This window comes from Eschrichtius robustus, chromosome 13 (assembly GCF_028021215.1).
Source record: "Eschrichtius robustus isolate mEscRob2 chromosome 13, mEscRob2.pri, whole genome shotgun sequence".
Taxonomy (NCBI): Eukaryota; Metazoa; Chordata; class Mammalia; order Artiodactyla; family Eschrichtiidae; genus Eschrichtius; species Eschrichtius robustus.
The window spans coordinates 24,306,431-24,326,172 of NC_090836.1; the positions used below are offsets into that span (position 1 = coordinate 24,306,431).

General features: G+C 34.7%; 1 protein-coding gene across 8 annotated transcripts in view; it reads left to right on the forward strand.

Moving 5' to 3' along the window:
• CCDC91 (coiled-coil domain containing 91) overlaps positions 1-19,742 on the forward strand; it is a 367,017-nt gene that overhangs the window by 127,805 nt on the left and 219,470 nt on the right. For all 8 annotated transcript variants that reach the window (XM_068561504.1, XM_068561503.1, XM_068561506.1 and 5 more), the window contains 2 exons: positions 541-744; positions 1,502-1,606. In XM_068561504.1, the coding sequence (XP_068417605.1) occupies positions 541-744; positions 1,502-1,606 (309 nt within the window). The remainder of the gene's footprint in view (positions 1-540; positions 745-1,501; positions 1,607-19,742) is intronic.

Below are 19,742 nucleotides of genomic sequence, written 5' to 3' on the forward strand. Positions count from 1 at the left end.
AGCGGTCATAGCATTTATTCATTCAAATATTTATCGATTCAGGCCTTGTGCTAGATGCTGGAGTTATTCCAGATTTCCAAAGTGCTGTATACAATCTTGAGTCACCCGTTATCTTTACTAGAAAGTGATCATCAATTAGTGGTTATTGATAAATCTTAAAATCTGATTTATAACTTAGTATATAAACAAATTCTGAGTGTGTGTGTAAATTTAAGAACTGGTATCAGATGTGTCTATACTTATTATACACTCTCAAGAAAAAGTTTTAAGTTTTTAGTGCTTTGCTTGGAAAATAATAAATGCTTTAAACTCTGAAGTTTACAGAAAATTTTGTTTCTTATTGCGAAGATTAGGTTGTTGTAACAGTTTGAGGTTTTCTGTTGATTTACTTAAAGGGTGAAATAATTTCAGAACCTTTGCTACAACTTAATTTCCAAATGTGGTTTCTGGTGCCCTTTGGATGTTTTCCTTCTTGGTGCAGTGTAAACTTTCCCCTCTTGTGTTTGTTTGTTTTTTTGTTTTTTTTTTAATGTGGTTTAGATTCAGCAATCAACACACACTCATCTGGATATCTCACTTTTTCCGTTGGGTTTAACTGAGGAGAAAAGTAATGGAACAATTGCTGTTGTGGATGATTCTGAGGATCCTGGAGCCAATGTATCAAACATACAGCTTCAGCAGAAAATTTCAAGTCTGGAGATGAAACTCAAAGTCTCTGAAGAAGAAAAACAGAGAATTAAAAAGGTATATTTACATTTGCCTAAAAAATAAATGTTTGAATTGCATATACTGGAAATATGATATAATCCCAACTTCTGATTAAAAATTCAACAGTGGAAAAGCTATTATGCTCTTTGGCTGTAGGTTTAAATCAGTCATACAAGCTTATCACTTACGAAAGTCTTTGATAAGAAATTTCTAGTTTTAAAGGTGTACTTTTAAAAATATGAACGTCTTTTACTAGATTTTTTTTTCCACTAATGAATGCTTTCGTTCTGGTTTATTTTTATTTACTTTGAAAGCAGGTAGTATTGTATTTCTTATGTAGGTTAGAAGATTTGTAATATTCATTTGTCCCTATGAGAAGTCAGACATGATGGGATATTTGACAAGATTACTTAGACATACAGCTATTTTAGTAAATTATTTATGTGTTCTCATTTCTGTTTCCTACAAATATCTCTATAAAAAGACCTTAGCAAATTTATAGAAAGTATAGGTAGAGGTAGAGTGTTGTTTACAATTAGTTTAGATGCTTTTATTTATTTATTAGCATGAATAATTTTAGTGTTGTAGCAGTGTTAGTGTTATATCAGTGTTTGATATTGGTCTGGGAATGAGAGTGAAGCATACGTTTTATAATATTGTTGGACTTTGAAAACCATACTTCCGGTGGGTTCTTTCCTTACCAAATATTTTCTAATATGTTCGTTGAAAAAACTGAATATATTTTATGCCTTTAAATATTACAAAATTTATGCTTGGATTTTTTTTCTTTTAGGATGTGGAATCATTGATGGAAAAACATAGTGTCTTGGAAAAAGATTTCCTTAAAGAAAAAGAGCAAGAGGCCATTTCTTTTCAAGATAGATACAAAGAACTTCAGGTAAAAACAGTGAATTATAAATTTAATATGTAGGCCTTTTGATGAAGCATGTAATATAACTTCAAAAAGTGCTCAATGAATGCTTTATGAATGAAGCAGCAGATACTTGCTTAAATATGTAAAATACTGACTAACATGTGTGCAATTAATGATAAATGCCATTTTGAACAGTACGAATCTCTGAGAAGCCATGCAGGTTAGCTGTATGAGACTCTGTCTGGCGAAAAATATTCTGTTTCTGATGATTTTCTCAATTTGGAAATTAGACATTCCAATTTTTCTTATTGTGATTGCACTTGGAAAGAGCTTAGAATCGTATAAACACCAAACTGAGATATTTAACCTTTTTCACAAATTGTTTGTAATCAACATCTCCTCGTCTTCTCAAATTTCCTTAACAAACTTGTTTCTTCTGCAGTCTTCCCCATCCCAGGAAATAGCAGTTCTGTCTTTCTAGTTGCTAAAGCTGAAACCCACACTTATTCCTTTTCGTGCTTATCCCAAGTCTGTTCCTTAAGCAAAACCTGTTGGCTCTACCTCCAAAATATCCAGGTTTCGACTGTTTGTCATTATGGTCACTGCTGCCAACCTATTCTAGGCCATCCTTATTTCTCCCTTGGAATACTGAAGTATCTACTATTCTAATCTTTTTGCTTCTGTCATTGCCCACTTACAGACCATTCTCCACATGGCAGCCACTGTGATCTGTTTAATAGTTAAAGCTGCTCATGTCATTTCTCTGCTCGGAAACCTTCAATGGCTTCTCACCTCACCCAAACTAAAAGTCAAGTAAGTCCTTAAAATGGTTTGCAAGGCCCTCCATTTTTTTGTGTCCCTTCTCCCTGTCTTTTCCCTGACTCTTTCTCTTCAATCGTTTTGCTTTATCCCTTTGTCTAGAGCACTCGTCCCTCAATTTTCTGCATTGTTTACTTTTTTATATCATTCAGGTCTCCGTGCAAATATCACCTTATCAAGGGAGACCTTTCCAAACAATGCTGATATCCCCTACCAGCCTTCCCATATTCTGCTTTATTTTTCTCCATAGCACTTTTTACATCTGACAAACTATGTATTTACTTGTTTATTTGCCTAGATCATTTTAATAGTCTCCTAAGTGGCCTTCTAGCTTCTCCCCGTGCTCTTCTCCCTTAATGAGTCTTTATTTCAGCAGGTGGAGCAGTGTTCTTTAAAAATGTGAGTCAAATCATTTCCCAACCTCAATTATCATTCTCCTTTCAGTGTAAATCTTCTGGCTTCTCCAACTTTTCCAGTTCGCCCCCAGCTATTTACTTACACTGAATTCATAATAAGGTCCAGGTGAATGTGTGAGTCTGTTACTGAGGGCATTCCTTGCCTGTTGGAGTGGTGAGTGGAGGGAAACAGTTTGTGATTCATTCAGTTCCTCTGACTGGAATGCTCTTCCTGCAGACATCTGCATGGCTTTGTTTAAAAAATGTAAAACTTGAAAACAAAGAAAAGGGGGAACAGTATGTTCTTTCAGTGTCCTATGAGGGCATTACTTACTAGACCTACTCAAGGATTATTTAAAAGAATGTAGTACTCACTGTGAATGTGACTCACTGTTTACTATTGATTAAAAGTCTCAGTTGTATTGACATGACACGTTAATTAATTTTTTTCACAGAAGAGGTGCAAATAATATCTCTCTGTTAGAATTTCAAAGAATAGTGTTTATTGCCCTGTAGGACATTCATTAGACATTATCTCCAACTAGCAGTCTTGCTTGGTCTAACACTCCGTTAATTAAATTTTCTATTCGTATGCCTATTCAAATAAATGCTCTTTGAACCAGTCTTAACATCTGATTCCTTTTGTTAACATAAATGATTCTTTTATTAATAAAGAGTAGTATAAGTCTTTGATGTGTTTCATTTATATTTATATGAGTCACATTTTAACTTTTTGAAAATTATACTTTTTAACAACTCTCAGTGAACCCTAGTTTCCTTTAGAAAGTTGCTCAAATGCTACCTTCTTGTGGAAGCTTTCTTTGACTGTGCTATAGAAAATAAGAACCTGTGTACATGCTCAACATTCCCTAGCCCCCTTTCTTTGCTTTTTTTCCCCCCTCCTCATAGCAATTGTTATTTATTTTGATTTGTTTATTTGTTCTTTTACCCTCACCAGAGTGTAAGCTCCATGGGATTGGGAACTTTCCAGTGCCTAGAGCAATACTTGGCATGTAATGAGGGCTCAATTAATACTCTTGAATGAATGAATGAATTCACTAATATAATGCACCCTGCTGCCCAAGGGCTAATTACATTGTGTACAGCCACATTTATAGCCCCATACTTGGAATTAGGGTGCTTATTGGAAGGTTCAGTACTGATTACTGGAACTTTGTGTTTTCTTCTCTCTGCATTGAGTGACTTATTCTGGGCCCGTTAGTGAGACAGATACCTTTGCAAATTCAGTTTCTCAATCTGTTAATGGGAACAATAACATACCTGAGAGACCATCTAACACCTGGTATACAACACTTTGAGCTTTCCATAGTGAAAACCAATATAAACGCCTAGTGACATTATCATTGTTGTTTTATTGCTTTTACTATTAATAGTGGTAATCTAAGAGTAACAACTTGAGTCTTCAAAACTAATATTCAGTTTAAAAATACTTTCCTTTTTCTGGAAACAGTACATCTCAAGAAAACATTTTTTAGGTGATTTTACTTCAGTACCAAAAAGGACCTCTCTCCTTTTTATACTATGTGGAAAAAAGAGTAAACTAACTTAGGGACTATTTTATCACCTTGGCTAAATAAGTGATAGAAAAGTGTACTAGGAGGTCTTATAGCCAAATTGAACTCCAAGGCAGGCACACTGTTTAGTTTCTATGTCCCTGTTGGGTGAGGGTAGAAGTCTGGGTTTAGCCTTTTGGCCTTTGCTCATAGAGCTGGAGATGGGATCATATTTTTTTCTCCGTGGGGTTTGGCTCTCATAGAGCACTTATTATCTACCAGTTATCTGTTCTGCTAGGTTGCCCCTTTTGTGGACCTTTGGGTGGAGAGGGATAGCTTTTCTTGGGGCTGTTTGTGTTTGTGCCCATTGGCATTTCCTGGTTGCTGGTCATTCCAGTACCCAGTTTGGGATATAGGAGGCTAAAAGAAAACTCACAAAATTTGCTGCTGTGTCATTCCTTGGTTCGTCAAGTCCCCAGGTGGTCTGCTTTCTTGTCCCCCTTTGCAGTCTTCTTACATTTGTTTTAAAGGTAATGTCCAGGTCTTTTAGCTGTACTTCTTGAGAAAAATAGGGAGAAGTGCATCTATTTCATCTTAGTCTAGAAGTGAAATAAAAGGGAACATTTTAAATTTTAAATATTCTTTATTGTAGCTACAGCAGAAAATTAATTCAACCTTAAAATACATTAATTTAGAGCAGGTATTTTGAGTAAAGTTTTTAAGGAAAACAGCTTAAGTAATCAACTCATAGAGTCCTTGTAGATAGAGGAGAAGAAAATAAAAATATGCATAACTCAGTTTGTGAGATAATCCATAAATCTCTATATCTGCTTTATACTTACCAAGTTTATGCATAAATAGGTATATGTGTTAGACTTTCTGGAAATGTATTTTTAATAAATATATTTAAATTGTATTGTACCTGATCATTAAGAATTTAGAAAATCTTGACCTTCACTGTTTGACCTACTTTATGTAATTCATTTCTTTCTGGGAATATAGCCTTTTTTAAAAACTGGTACAAAGTTGGTTCTATCTAATGATTTCTTAGGAATAGGAAATGTGATTAAATTTGTGAGTACCAAAGGAGGCCACTCTATGCTAAATATATGTAGGATGAAATTTTAGCAAAAGTGAGTTTTTAAATCATGAAAATATATATTAAATGTCTTGCTTGAATTATGGTCTGCAAGTCATCCCTCAGATATTTGAAAGTCAATATATTTATCATGTATTTTCTATAGACGATGGCAATCCACATATTTTTTATATTAAGGCATATATAGCATACAGGTCTTCTAAATATTTGTGGAGCTTAATGAAATAGAAAACGTTTTCTTTTCTGCTATATTTTTGATGTCAGGGATAATATATTGGTGCCTGCCTCTCTGTGGTATCCTAAATAAAGCAAAATATCCAGGAGTACAAAAGATAGTCCTGATAAGACTGGGTTAAATTGACTGAGAAGACTGTCTCCTTAAAAAATGTTAGTATGCTTGTATATTTATAAGAATAATAGGTTTATTGTGGAAAAGGTGGACAATACAGAGAAAAAAAAAGCAAACAAAATTCATACCTATTCATCACCATGAAAAATCCAAGTATTTTCACGTGATATCAAAATACAGTGCTCGAATTTTCAGTTTTGTAAAGAAATCTGCCTCCGCTTAGACCAGTGTTGGGTGTGCCTTTGTCAAGATTTTAGTCTGACACGAGATGGAGTAATTAATAAATGGAATGTTTGTAAAACCCTTAAAACTTTTTTTAAAGAGCAACATTAACTATTACAGAGAATTCTAACAGTGTGGTTTTATGTGATACGGTCTAATTACCAGGTTAGGTGGAGGGGTGTGAATGTACCCATAACAAGGAATACCGTGAACTCTGCAGTACAGTGGGGGTGTGCACTACCTCTCCTTTCCTGTGCTATCCAGGGTGTGAACCTAAGCAGAGGAAGAAAAGTGAATCATGCTCCATGTGTCAGCGGTAGCTATTTAAAGGACTTTTCATGAAACATGAATAGAGAGCTCATCTTAGTACAACTTGGGTTCCAATCTCTTTTGTCTTTTGTCTTTTGTCTCTGACTCTCATAGCAAGTACATCCACACCTGTGATGAGCACTGAAGAGACTTGGAAGCTTCTCAGACTGTACATTTCATACTGTGACCACATTTTAACAAGTTTAATTAATAGATGCAGCTGATTGTTAAATTATCATCTCTGATAGTTGTTGGTATTGGTAGCTATGGCTAGTTTTGGGAATTTCCTGTACAAACGTTTTAAAGGTTGGGTCTGTGCTTCCAAATGCCATTTCCTATTGAAATGTCTCTTAGTTAGAGTATGTTGATTATTCAGTTTGAGAATTTAAGTTTAAAAAAGTGATGTAAAAACACAGTGTTTCAGAGGACTTTAAATTCATCTCATAAGTGGATTTATACTGCTTCAGAGTATTATCTGTGTTCTGCTGCTGATTTCAAAGGTGACATTACGTCATTTTGAATAGATACTATTCTCAATATTTTTCTGTACTGTTTTAAAGTGAATACTAGTCAGGTGTTGGAAAGTTGGGCCCTTAGCCAGAGACTACTGTAGTAATTATGCTTTATGGCATTAGAGCAATGGCTTGATACCTTGAGCATTTAGCTTGATAACCTGGTATGTGAGGAATTAACCAGTTCTGCATAGGTAACCCAAAATGTAGTTGAAGTCCTACTTAGTAGTAGAAAATACTGAAAGAAATACAAATTACGCATAGCTTGAAGATATCCTGTTTATTCACCTATCTTTAAAAATGATTATCCATATTCTGAAAAAGGGGGAAAAATGAAAGGAAAATAAAGATTTTATGTTTTGGTTTCAAAACTTCAGTGGAAGAAGTCACTGTAGATGTGGTGGAAGTAGCAAGAGAAGTAGAATTCGAAGAAGAGCCTGAAGATGTGACTGAATTGTTGCAGTCTCATAATAAAACTTGAAGGGATGAGGTGTTGCTTCTTTTGGTTTAGCAAAGAAAGTGGTTTCTTGCGATGGAATCTGCTCCTGGTGAAGATGCTGTGAAGACTGTTTAATGACAACGGGTTTAGAATGTTACATAAACTGAGTTGGTAAAGTAACAGCAGGGTTTGAGAGGATTGACTCCAATTTTGGAAGATGTTCTACTGTGGGTCAAATGCTATCAAACAGCATTGCATGCTACAGAGAAACCATTTGTGAAAGGAAGAGTCAGTCGTTGTGGAATACCTCACTGCTGCTTTATTTCAAGAAACTGCCACGGCCGCCCCAGCCTCAGCAAGCACCACCCTGATCAGTCAGCAGCCATCAACACTGAGGCAAGAGCCTCCACCAGCCAAAAGATTAGGACTCACTGAAGACTCAGATGATGGCTAGTATTGTGGGTTTGGAATCAAACCCACAGTATCTCTGAGGCATGCCTGTATACAAATGGTAGTGTACTAAATAGATGCACTTCTGTTATTTATTTAAAAAATTCACCCCCCCCTTCCTTTTTGAAGCATATTTCTTGGAGGCCCTTCCATAGTGGTTCATGAAGAGATTCCTTATTCTTTTTTCTTTTTATGGGTATCTAAATATATTATTCCATTTTCTTTTATTATAAAGTATTGCTTAATTTCATCTACTCTTCTTTTAATTTCTTATTCTTTAAAGTCAAATAATTTTACTGTAATACGTCCTGGTATTGGTCATTCTAGGTTGATTTCCCTAGATTTCCAATGTGTCCTTTAATATACATATATAGTTTCAATTCCTCCTTCTAAATGTCAAGGAGTTTTTATTAATTATAAATTTAATACTTGTTTTATTTTCTTACTATGTTTTATTCGTTCTGGTGACTCTTATTATGTGTGTATTGGTTACTCTTTGTCTTCCGTATTACCCTTTATTCTTGAATACTTTTCATCTTTCTTCATTTCTTTTTGATCTAAAATGTGTTTCCTCTCTTATTCCAGTTCTCTTAAGGTATTTTCAGTTTAGCTTATTTAATGTTATGTTCTTTTTAGTTTAGTGATCATTTCTGAAATGATTTATTCTGTTATAATTTTTTTCTGAAATTTCTCGTATTTCTGAGTTTTTCTAATTATGATTCATATTGTTCTGTAATCTACTTTATCATTTTCATAATGTCTTTTAACTCACTTTGAAATACAAAGGTAGAATTTAAAACTTCTTTTTAAAATATATATTTCTGCTGTGCTTTTATTTTATGTAGGGCTGTCATACTGTTCCATCTATCTATCTATCTATCTATCTATCTATCTATCTATCTATCTATCTATCTATCTATCTAAAACATTGCATAGCATTTGACATAATTTTCTGTTATTTGTTTTTATATGAAATTAGTTTTCTTGATCTTTTTAACTGGAGGAGTAATTTAAGGCAGTTTTTTTCCCCTTCATGATTGTATAGCGCTCTAATGTTTTTGTCGGATTAAAAGGATGTGGCAACATTTGTAGATTTTCTGACTCTGTTCCCTTCTTTCACTTTGACTTGATCTTCTTTTCCTTCCTTGTTTTGTTGTCTCTGGCTTGGTCAATTTGGACTCTGTTCTCAGCTTTTTCTCCTCAATGTGAGGCTTTCTCTTGAAAGTATTTAGAGTTTATTGGACCCAGTGTATCCTGGGCCATTGATATCTTACTGAGGACCACTTGTACTTATTGGAATGTTAGGCTCCTCTGTCTTACTTGCTGTCCTCATATTGGCCTGCTGACCTCTCCGGTGAGTATCTGTTAGCTATTTTGGAGTTCTCATGTCTGTCTGATACCCTGTTGCTTTCATCTTTCCTCTTGCCCAGATTCTGATGCCATGCAGGTCTTGAGACTGTTCTTGGTTTATTTTTACTTGCTTATATTATGGCATTCACAGAGATACTGTGACATCTATTTTTGTGATAGATAATGAGTATGAGCTTTTGGTCCTACTTTTTTAGGTGCTCTATGTGTTTTTGTGAGGGAATTTTGAGAGATCTGAAAACTGTACCATCATTACTGCCATGTTCCCAGTATTCTCTCACTGTTAATTGTTATTAAAGGGAATTATCTGGGATAGCAAAGGTTAAACATACGCTTTCCCCAAGATATTTACCTCTTTATGGAATTAGTACTAGATTGTAGGGAGTTGTAGGTCTCAATATTGCTTAATAAAATTTGAGGGTAAAGACCGTGTCATTCATTTTTACATACTATTGCCTGGTACTTGTAGGTGCCTGTGAGAATTGTTGAAATGAAGAAGAAAATGCCTAGAGAATAAAAAAGAAAACTACTTGGGAAAACTACTACTTTATTCTTTGTTTTCATCTTCAGTTATATAGAAAGTCAGTTATATTACTTTTTCCTGATTGTCACTGAATTTCACATACTTCATTCCATTTTTTCAAGGGAAGTAAAAAACTTTAAACAACGAATTTGAGGAGGAGGGTGTCTACAAGAGTATCTAAATGGCTACTACTCATTTGAATTTTTTGTCTTACAACATATAACTTGTATTAGTACCTTTTTACCTGTATCTGTAGATACAGATCACCAACATCATGATTGATGTTCCTAATAAGGACCTTAAGTCATTCCCTCCCCCCTGCAAAATATTAATTATCTTGAGAGTAAACACTTAAGTTTTATACTATTTCTCCTCGTTCATTATCTTTATTCCCTAACTTAGGTGTTATAACCTTTCCCTAACTTAGGAGTTAGCAGCTTTTTCTTTTAAATGAGGATCATTTTTAGCAAATAAGAATGATATACTTTTCCAAAATGAAAACAGCTTAAACTCTTGTTTATAAAAACGCTAGATTTTTGGATACAATTTAAACAATAACAATACTATAAACATTTTAGGGAAGCAACCCCCTCCCCCATTTTATCATCCAAATATGCAGTTTTTAGAAAAACAAAAACATTTTTTTTAGTTCTCCCAGTGGGAAAAATGTATACTTTAACAATTGGATTATTTGTTCCTAAGTAACAGTAGTAATGAGAAAATTGACCGTTCAGTTTCAAAGAATGCCAAGATTGGGGACATTATTGAGAATTGACAATGAGGTATACCTTTTGGAAATTTCATGCTGGTTCATATTCTGAAGGTATTATATGATTTTTATCATTCCTGTTCTAATAATTCAGAAAATCAAGTTCTTTTATTTATCGAAACTAAATTGAATAATTTTGAAGTCATTAGAAGAATACCATCTTCAGTTCTACAGGCTAATTGACCGTTGTGAAAATGTTTTTCCTCCCTTATACAATAACAGAAATTTAAAATGTTTGCTAGTACCTTCACAAACTTAAGATAACATAGATTTTTAAAGACACACCATCAATTTGATAATAGATTTTGAGGGGACAGAAAAGATAACATTTCCTAATTTCAGAAATCTTAAAGTGTGATGAAATATGCATCTTAGATTTGATTCAATATGTAAAATGACTTTTTTGTGTTCCAAATAAGTTTCAACATATTTAGAAATTTTAAGTAGTTTAGTTAGAAATGTAAAATATTTAAAAACAAAAAATCAAGTAAACTGTTTTGGCTAGTTTAAACGAACCTTCAAATACTATAGTAAATAGAAAATAAAGGGTTTTTAACCTGCGTTTAAATTTAAAAATAGTTTTCTCAATTTAAATGAATTACCTTCATTAAAGAGAAGATTTTCTGCAAAAAAAAAAAATTTATACAAAAAACTGGATTGAGTCTACCTTAAATTTAGGTACCTAAATTCTCATAATATGATTCTGCATAAAATTTCTTCAGCAAGCATGTATTATTGGGTGGCCAAAAAGTTCGTTCGGGGTTTCTCTAACAACATACAGACAACCCGAACGAACTTTTTGGCCACCCAATACTTTTATATATTCATTTGGTCTTAAAAGTTTTACTCATTTTTAATTGTGAGTGATTCAAGGCTGAATGCTAATTTCAGAGCCATAATTTCTTTTGAAGTTAAATAGTATGTGACCCCTTGTGAGCTATACTAATGCAAAGGTTTATATGAACACATTTCAGAGATGGTATAGAACTGTCATTATGATTCTTATTCTGTGACATTGAATTTGATCTTTAACTTGTCTTATACATTTAAATAACTTTTAAAATTGTCTTTTCAGGATCATGTAATTTGGTAAAATATAATTTTAATGTTTATTTACAGTAATCCCATTTACTATTAGGATGTTTGTAAGCACATTTGTCACATTAGGAGTGCACGTTTTACCTTCTTCCTTACTAGATTGTAAATCATCCAAGGAGAATTCTTAGAGTGCACACAGATTTTTTGTACCCAGTAAATGTTTTTGAGCAGTGCTTAGTGATAGATTTTTGTGTGTGTGCACGTAATGGTATTGCCAAAAAATAGGAAAACATGGGCTTATAATGTGGCTAAGCCTCATTCTCATCCAGTGGTGAGGCAAACCTGTTATTTTTGAATACTCTAGTTTACAATCTCAAGGGATGTATTTACTGTATTTTCCTACTTATCTGAGGTCAAACTCTGACCTCAACCATTCTAGAACAAAGCCACAGACCTCACCAGTAAATGAAAAGACTGGTTTGAAGCAAATTCTTTAAAAAATCCATGTATAATACTTTATTTGGTAGGTAAGTCATGGTGCGTTTTTCTCTCTCAACCGGATAGTTGAGTATAAAGTAATGGAGAAAAGATGCATTTACACTCACAGCAGCCAGAAATGAATGTTGAAGTAGAAGACACACCCAAATTGAGGCAGGATTAGGTGGCTCCCAGGGTCTATATGTTTTCTATATATTTCTTTGATGATCTTAAAAGTTTAGGCTTTTCTCAGGCAGAAACATTTAATGTGGAAAGCGGTGACTAAGGCATATTTGCTACATGTTAATAGATAAGAATTGCTTTGAAGAGCTCTATCTCCTTTTCTCTTTGAGTGTTTACTTGCTGAGAAGGGTGTGTGTCTTTACATATTCTATCTGAAGGAGGAAAGATATTGTGATTTTGAAGGGAATAGTCAAGGAATTTACTATCTAAAACCCTTTAACAATACAGAGGATAGTGGCCAAAATCTGAAACTTTGGAAAGATGAGTATGTAGAATAAATGCTTTCTGAGCATTTTGTGATTGGTTTAACTTGTTCGTTCCTACTTCATCTTCATGTTTTAGCTCAACTGAAAGGCCACTTCTTTAGATAACCTTTTTCTGATTTCTCTGGCTAAAGTAGTTTTTGCTCCCCCTAACCCACTCTTATTTTATTTTCCTCAAAGTACTTAGCAGAATCTTGTTTATGTATTTATTGTTTGACTATTCCTCCTTTTTCTCGGAATGTAGGTCCCTGGAAGGGGAGACATTTTCTGTCTTTTTTAATTATTATATTATCAGTTCCTGGAATAATGCTTGGCACATAAAAAAATGTAGGTTGGTTGGTTGGTTGACTGAAATGGTTGGTGGCTTGTGCAGTACTGTGGATTTAATGTGTCTCCACTTCCCCCATGCTCAAATTCATATGTTGAAGCCCTAACCCCCAATGTGATGGTATTTAGAGACGGTGCCTTTGGGGGAGATCCTTAGGTTTCAATGAGGTCATAAGGGTGGAGCCCTCATGAAGGGATTAGTGCTCTTAGACACCAGAAAGCTAGGTCACTCTCTCCCCCTTGGCATGTGAGGACACAGTTAGAAGGCAGCTTTCTCTAAGCTATATGCTGGAGAGAAAGCTCTCTCTAGAAACCATTCATACTGGCACCTTTATCTTGGATTTCTAGCCTACAGAACTGTGAGAAAATAAATGTCTGTTGTTTAAGCCACCGAGCCTATGATATTTTGTCATGATAGCCTGAGCAGACTAAGACATGGAGTATAGGTGTTTTGTAATTAACGCTATAGTGTACTTCATCTTCTATTTAATGTTCCCTGTTGTGAGCCATCTCTATGCTAAAATTAAGTTGGATTCAATTTTTAAAATGGTAAAAGTAAAATACTTTTAATTTCATATTAAAAAGCTACTTAAGGAATTTATGGTTTTTGAAGGAGGTTTTTGTGATAAAAGTATTAGGAAATGTATATTTTCTTTTGAGCCTAATACCTATATTATCCTTGTATTCTATTAAATAATATCTTATAAGAAAATCTTTCATGTCAGCTGTAGATACAGAGTAGAGAGCATTTTAATAATGAAAAATAAATATAAATATTCTACCTACTCCATCTGCTTCTAAAATTACAGACTAACTGCCAGGGAGTTTCACAAGTTATGGCAGTGTCTGAAATCACAGAACAGCACGAAACCTCCAGAATCTGAAAAAGGCAGCCTTCATGGCAAACACTAACCTGCTCTTTACTGCATAGGAATTTATGGATGTGGCAACAGCTCAGGTCCTGCTTCTGCTTTAAGACTTCACCAAGGAAGGACCTCATACATTTAAAAAATCATTGACCCCTCTTTTGCTTTCAACTTCATGAGACTTTTTCCTCCTGTCATTTCAGACTTGTTTCCCACTTGGGTTTTGAACTCTCCCCTATTTTGTTATAGTTTCTTTTACACAAGTAATATGCTTCCCAAATAGTTTCTTATCTTTTTTTTAAATACGTGTACATTTTATATGTGTCTAAGTATACTTTTCTTGCCTTCCTTATTATTTCTTCTGTCTTATAAATTTTCTTTTGCTCTTTTTCTTAAAACATAATTTTTCTAGCAACACAGTCTAGTACAATAAAAAATTCTAACATAGAAATCTGTAACTCTGTGAAAGTTGCTTATAATTGCATACCTTAGAGCTAACAATGTTAAAACAGATACTATCAGTTTGTCTTCTAGAATATTGTATAAATTTACACTTTTACCAAGAAATAATGAGTGTGCCTCTTTTGCCACATCCTTGCCTACACTATGTATTACCAGTCTTTTTGCCAATTAGAGAAGTAAGATATATCTCTTGCTTTTTTAATTTTCATTTTCTTATTAGTATGTATGATTTTTTCCTTATGCTATTGATCATTTTCATTTCATCCCTGAATTTTATGTATTTCTCCTTTGTCCATTAAAAAAATTCTGTTCATCTTATTTTTAATGATTTATGGAAATCTTTATATATGAGGGTTATTTACACTTTGCCATGTAGTATGAGGATTATTTTCTGTTTAATTGAACATTTAGATATTTAATAGGGCTGTACTTCTTTTTTTTTTAGCTAATCTTGCCTATTAATCTTCCAGTTAGATTTTAAAATCATTAAACCAGTTAAATTTAAAAAGAAAACCCTGTTGGGATTTTGATAGAAATTTCATTAATTTTTTAGATTTATATATGGAAAATTGACATTATTCTGTATATTAAATCATTCTATTTAGTGGGTATGTTTCTCCATTTATTCCAGACTCCTTAAATATCCCTCAATTGAGTTTTGTAGTTTTCTTTTTATAGCTCCTGGACATTTACTGTTAACTTTTTCCTAAAAATTGTTAAGAGTTTTTGTTTGTTTCATGTATAGTAATATACTTGTTATTTAGAATCAGATTTCCAATAATCTCACCATGGCTTTCAGTCTTGAGAGTTAAAAGCCCTTTAGCACCTACAGTTGCTATCGATTTTGCACCTGAATTCAGTGCAACAAGCTAGAATACGTACGTATACTCTCCCAGAAACTGTGTCACACAATGAAGATAGGAACATAATTTCATTGGGAGAATGAAAGAATAAATTAAGCAATTGCCATACAGTCTGATGAGGTTTAGAATGGAGATAGTTTACTAAGTATGCAAGATCACAAAGGAGGAAAAGTCATTAGAATTTAGATTCAGAAGATTAACAGGTCTTTCTTTGTCAGGTCGTCAGTAGGGAAGGCTTGTAAAGCAGGGGTCCCCAACCCCCGGGAACTGGGCCGCCCAGCCGGAGGTGAGTGGCGGGCGAGCAAGTGAAGCTTCATCTGTATTTACAGCCACTCCCCATCACTCGCATTACCGCCTGAGCTCCGCCTCCTGTCAGATCAGTGGCGGCATTAGATTCTCATAGGAGCGCAAACCCTACTGTGAACTGCGCATGCGAGGGATCTAGGTTGCTGCGAGGGATCTAGGTTGCGCGCTCCTTATGAGAATCTAACGCCTGACGCTCTGAGGGGGAGCTGAGGCGGTGATGCTAGCGCTGGGGAGCGGCTGCAGATACAGATTATCATTAGCAAAGAGGTCTGACCGCACAGAGAGCATAATAAATCAATTCCTTGCAGACTCATATCAAGACCCTGTCAGTAAGTGGCAAGTGAAAACAAGCTCAGGGCTCCCAGTGATTCTGCATTATGATGAGTTGTATAATTATTTCATTATATATTACAATGTAATAGTAATGGAAATAAAGTGCACAATAAATGTAATGTGCTTGAATCATCCTGAAACCATCCCCTCCCCTGCCACCTCCTGTCCATGGAAAAATTGTCTTCCATGAAACCGGTCCCCGGTGCCAAAACGGTTGGGGACCGCTGTTGTAGAGGGAGGGACGTCTGCAAAGTCCTGCAGGTATGAAATAACATGACCTGTTTGAAAAATAGGTAGTCCAGGCGTTTCAACAGTGAGGGTATCTGGTTTGGTATATTAGCATAGGATATGAGGGGGAGGTGTTTTAGTAGCAGAATCTGAAAAGGCTGCTGCGGGCTGTCAAAAAGCTTTTGGTAGTTGAGTGACACTGAACATATTGGTGTTTTGGAAAGATGTTTCTTGTAGTTGATAGGTGTGAGTTGGAGGAAGATGAATGGAATTAGGGAGATCTCTTCAGAAACATTCCGAGAGAAATGTGAGGTCTTACTGAGGTGGAGAAATACAAATAAAGATGGAGAGGAAGGAGAGAGATTAGAAGATATTTAGGCAGAAAAATTTAGAGAATTTAACTGTTGGAAGTGAGGAAGAGGAAGGATGGCTTGGCTTTCAAGTTTGCAAAATTCTCTAGGTTCTAATTCATAAACTTTCCTTGTAAAACTTAAACAAAAGATATATGGTTTATAAATATTGATGGTTTCATTTACCCTATAGCAAGTCAATAACAGCAATGTAATATGAAATTGGTGGGGTCGGGGACTGTTAGAGGTGGACATATACTTTCTATTTGCACTTAATTATTAAATCGTCCTGCTTTTCTTCCTCAATCTCTCAAATCCTTAGTGCTTTTTCCCTCAGTAATGCCATTATGCTCGCCTAGGGAGCAGTCATCTTTGACTCGTATTACTACATGTGATTTTGTTTCGCTCCAATTCAATATCCATGCTGACCCAGAATAATTCTTAAGATCTGATCATTTTATCCTCTGTCTTAAAATCCTCCAGTGGTTCTCTATTTTCCTTCGGATTAAGGCCAGCCTTTGAAAAACGTCAAAAAGTCTCATTTTTCTTACTTGTAAACTAGGAGTAATAATAATAATACTTCCTTTTTGGGTTATTGTGAGGATAAATGTGTTCATGTTCTGAAGTGTTTAAGAACAGTGACTGGCACACAGCACTATATAAATGTTGATTCATGTTATTTTTATTACTTGTTTAGTATCTTAACTTTCCATCTAGACTGTAAGAACCATGAGGTTTGAGATGAAGTCTGTCTTTCTTTGGTATTACGTTCTGTGTTTAGCACAGAATATAGTGATATTAAGTGCCTAATACATAGTCATTTTATGTATGAATGAATATCATCTGGAAGCATGATAACAAAGCATTCAAAAACTTTAAAGAGCAAAGGTAGAATTGTACTATTTGTTATAATGTAGTAGTAAAATAAATGTTCATAGTATCCTGCCTTGCTAAAAAAAAGGACAAATTGCATTTAATTGCTTGTGTTGTAAGATAGCAGCTCTGAAATGCTGTTTATTGTTTCAAGAAAGATGTTAGATAAATAGGGAGTAAAATAAAGTGATGGATTATGTGTAAACAGAAAAGGAGAACAATGGCAACATTGGATTATTAACTAAAAGTAATAGGTGTCTTAACATCTGATATCTTATGTAAGAAAAAGTTGATCTACCATAGGGTTTAAGTGTACTTTTTCTCCTGAAATGGGTGAGAAACAAGTTTGTTCATATGTACATTCATCCAAGGAATATTTATTAGATGCCTTCTACGTGCCAGGTACTGTTTTAGATGCCTGATGTATTAAAGGAAAAACAACGACGGCAGCCAATTGCTGTTCACGGAACTTACATTTTAGTGTATGAAAGAGAGTATTTAATAAATAAAAAGTTAATTTTGAAATAGAAAGTGAGTAAGTGATGAAAAAATAGAGCAAGTTAAGGGGGATCGGGAGTACTGGGGGAACGAAGAGTAGATCACAATTTTAAATGCAGTGATCAAGGTTTCATTTAAAATGTGACTTTTGAGCAGAGACTTAACGATGGTGAGGAGTGAAGATATAAGGCCTGGAGAGCAGCCAAATGAAAATGCTCTGAAGTGGAAACCTACAAGAGCAGTGTGGCTGGAGCAGAATGAATGAGGGAATGAAGTCACCTCACAGTAGAGGTGGAGCAGGGGATGGGGAGGGCTTGATGACTGACGTTTATTTAGGAAAAGTTATTTTATTTTTATAGAGGTGTTCAATTTTACATTTTAAAAATATATGGATATCATCACATTTTGTTTAAAGAGTATGCCACGGTAAGAAGTATTGTAGGCAATGACAGACGTTATGTTCTGCAAGATAGGATGCCTGTTGTCATTCCAGAGCATATATATTCTTCTTTGCAAACGAAGCCTGGTCAGCAGCAGTAACATTCTTTCTTCCTTAATCAGTGACTCAGATATGGCTCAGCACACTCTTTGTTTCAGCCTTTTTTGTCTAAAATATTTTTGTGGCAATCCGTATTTTTCTCTCCAGTGAATCTCTCATTTTTTTCCTCTGTGCCATTTCTCTAAGTACACATAGTCTGCTTCGAATTAAAATACAAATCCATCTTTATTCCTCTACAATTGTGAGATATGGCTGGGACTTAAATAGGATTAGTTTTTAAGCAAGATTAAACTTGACGGACCATTTGGGATATTTCTTATATATCTTTTGTAGACTTTTAGCAGATTTAATATTTTAATGATTTTTAAAGCCATTTTCTAAGAAAATTTTAAATCTCCACTCTACTTATAGAAAAGTTGACAGCTAATTTTTTCAAGAAACGAAAACTGATAAATGAAACATTTTATTGTATACAGAATTCAAAGGATTCCCTTGTATCATATATCCTTGTTAATATAGAAGCACTCTACTAATTTGTATTCTCTAGGTTTGCTTTTTTGAGAAAAATAAGTTATTTTATTTTATTTTTGGCTGCATTGGGTCTTTGCTGCGCGTGGGCTTTCTTTAGTTGCAGCGAGGGGAGGCTGCTCTTCGTGGCGGTGCATGGGCTTCTCCTTGCTGTGGCTTCTGTTGTTGCGGAGCACGGGCTCTAGGTGCACGGGCTTCAGTATTTCTGGCACGTGGGCTCAGTAGCTATGGCTCGCGGGCCCTAGAGCGCAGGCTTAGTAGTTGTGGCACACGGGCTTAGTTGCTCCGTGGCACGTGGGATATTCCCGGGCCAGGGCTCGAACCTGTGTCCCCTGCCTTGGCAGGCGGATTCTTAACCACTGCGCCACCAGGGAAGCCCTGTAGGTTTACTTTTAAACTTCTGTGCCTTTCAAAGGCATCACAGATTTAATTGATGTTTTATATTGCTATCAACCTTTCAAAAATACAGGAAAATTGAATCTTATAGATATTTCCATCCTCCTTACATCATTATCTAGAGAAAAATATCAGGACAATACTTCAACTCAAATTTCCATTTCGGGTATTTGTAGCTTTGGTTGTTATTTAGTAAGCAAAAAAAAAAATTTACAGTAGTTTTGCATTTACTTATTTGCAACTCATTTCTTTCCACAAAAGTTTTGAGTGTCTTGTTTGATTTTAAACATCAAAGTAGAAAACTATATATTAAATAAAAAATCAGGATCAGGGAATAAATAGAGTGGAATATTAAGACCCAGAGAAAATCAGGACGTGTATAATTATTTCTAAACATTCTTTAACATTGAGCTACAGGTTTTTTTCTCAGCTCACTAATTTTACTAAACAAAAAGGCCAACATTGTAATATATGTAAAGAAAAACTTACTACTCCGGTAAGTGGAAGTTGCATAGAAGTTGAGTAGAATTTGTAGTAATAAGGCCTGAAAATTTGGATGAAGGGCTTGTGCTTAAAAGCAGTATAGTTGTAGAAGGTAAAAAGTGTAGTGAGAGGACAAAACTTTTTCCTCGACCCGTGCTGATGTTCTGTTTTTCATCTTCTGGAAGAGGCATCCCAGTTGCCATATACCAATGACTAACAAGAATTATTATTACTGTTTTCTGTGAAGGTTTTAGATGTGAAGTAAACAGATGTCAATTTTTTTTTAACCTCCCTTTTTGTTTATAAATGAGGTAGTGAATTCCATATGTGAATTCCATAAGAAATATATTCTTAATTTT